Source organism: Miniopterus natalensis, chromosome 2, assembly GCF_054644295.1.
Source record: "Miniopterus natalensis isolate mMinNat1 chromosome 2, mMinNat1.hap1, whole genome shotgun sequence".
NCBI lineage: Eukaryota > Metazoa > Chordata > Mammalia > Chiroptera > Miniopteridae > Miniopterus > Miniopterus natalensis.
This window is the reverse complement of record NC_142082.1, coordinates 22993199-22995200: the sequence shown is the minus strand read 5'-3', so window position 1 is coordinate 22995200 and position 2002 is coordinate 22993199. Positions and strand designations below refer to the sequence as shown.

General features: G+C 39.4%; 1 protein-coding gene across 1 annotated transcript; it reads right to left on the bottom strand.

Moving 5' to 3' along the window:
* Positions 1–1088: 1088 nt before the first annotated feature.
* MBD3L1 (methyl-CpG binding domain protein 3 like 1) lies at positions 1089–1745 on the bottom strand. The gene has a single exon (XM_016195644.2). The coding sequence runs from the start codon at positions 1671–1673 to the stop codon at positions 1089–1091; it is 585 nt and encodes a 194-aa protein (XP_016051130.2). The 5' UTR covers positions 1674–1745.
* Positions 1746–2002: the final 257 nt, after the last annotated feature.

The window sequence follows — 2002 nt, the reverse complement described above, 5'->3', positions numbered from 1 at the left end:
GGAAAACAAATTGTTAAGAACCTAATTTAAATACCTAGCCAAACTATCTGCCAAAGAACAAGATAAAGACATTTTTAGGCACACAGACAGACTCCAAGTGACCTCGCACAGGCCTTCAGTAAAAGAACCAGTAAAGAATGTACATCAGGATGAAGAAATATAAACCTAGAAAAATATAACAGGAATAATGAGGAAAAGAAAATTAGTGTACCTATATTAGTATTAATTTTACCAAAAGACATTAAAATACATTCTAACTAAAATTCCAGGTGATTACCACATGGGAGAATAGAGAAGAGTCAATTTAAAAATAATTTTTTTAGGGAAGATATAAATACTATAGATACTCTATTATTGTTTAATACATTACTCTCAGAAAGTGATAAATATGTCACGCAAATTTAGTAATGATAAAGAGGATTTGATAATACAACATGCTTGGTTAGGCAAATAGACAAATAAATGCCAACAAGCAGTAACTCATTGTTAGGTCAATGATGCTGAAAACAGTCTCTCTTGATATTGTGATCCCCCAAATGACATGCCAATCTTCATGAATCAAATTTCAAACACATAGAAATCTAAATAATGAAGCAAAGTCTAGTATTTCATTATATGCAACTCTGAATTAATGTGCAACAAAGGACAGGAAAATAAAGATCTAGAAGTAGATATTTTAAAACATAGATATAAAAGCTCTTCAATAAAATATTATTTTGGAATCTACCGGAATATTACACAAAAAGGACAATTCACTCTGACAGGTAGGTTTTACTCTGTGACTGTAAGGGCAGAGCACTAAATAATCCCATGACTTTGATAACTCATTGACTTTTAAATACAAGTAGATAGCAAAGGAAAGTGAGAGTACAACATGAAAAGGAAAGGTCTCCTTTCCTCATCTGAAACCAAATCTCTCACCTCAAAAAGATCACTATCTATATATTTTGTCACATGAAGAAGTTTAATAAAGACAAGCATTGGGATATTTTAAAGTTCAAAAGCTCAAAGCAAGAAAACAGGGACACTGCAAAGAGACATTAATAGTGTCGAGCTCTGTTTCATCTGCACCATCTTCTTTTTCCCCCCTATTGTTTCTTTGGACATCCTTCTTGGCCCCTCATTTTCTCTGTCTCCCTAGCGAGTCTGTCTGCAAGCAACGCTCTCGCCAGTCTCTCTCTTGCTGTCTTCATTTTCCTTTCCTGTTTCTTGATATCTTTCTCAGTTACCAGAAATTGTTTGCAGGGGAGCTGTGGGATGCCCAGATCAGCACCTGGAGTCATCTCTGCCACATGCGAGGACCCGGCAGGGTTGGACATGGAGCTGCAGTGAGCACCACCTGTGAGAACGCCTGGTAGGGACTCACCTGTGCAACTAGGCACTAATGCTTGCAAGGCTTTGGTGAGATTGAAAGAGCTTAGCAGTTGTCCTTCGCTGCTGCAGGCCTGGAGCCCTTGAAGTCTCTTCTGCCAGCACACCTGTTGGGGCTTGTCCAAGGTCTCCTCCCACTGGTGGCACCTGACCTCATTGCCTGGGTGGGATGTGATTCTCGTAACTGGGCTCCTGAATATGTTATTGGACATCCTCAAAGGGATGGAGATGCTTAGATCAGGCTTTGGTTTGGGTTGGTTTACCCAGTCATGACACTTCCTCTGTGAAGTCTTGACCATCATATTTCTTTTCCATTTACTCTATAAAAATAAATCGTAAATTGGATTTACATGATAAATGAAGCCTGCCTTCCTAGGACGGTTACTTCAGCTGTCTTGTGCTTCCGCCCTCCCTCTGGGGATAAATGTGACCTGCATCCTGGGACATCATCAAGCAGATATGTATCAAGAACAGAAAGCGCAAGGTCAAAACCCAGAATCTACTCCACATCATTTCTCCTTCAATATCTTATAACACCCTCTCCTTTATGAGCAGTTTTCATTCTCTTTGTCCTAGTCACTCTCAGCCTCACCTGACTGAGTCTTGGTACTCTCTCATGACACACAGTCCC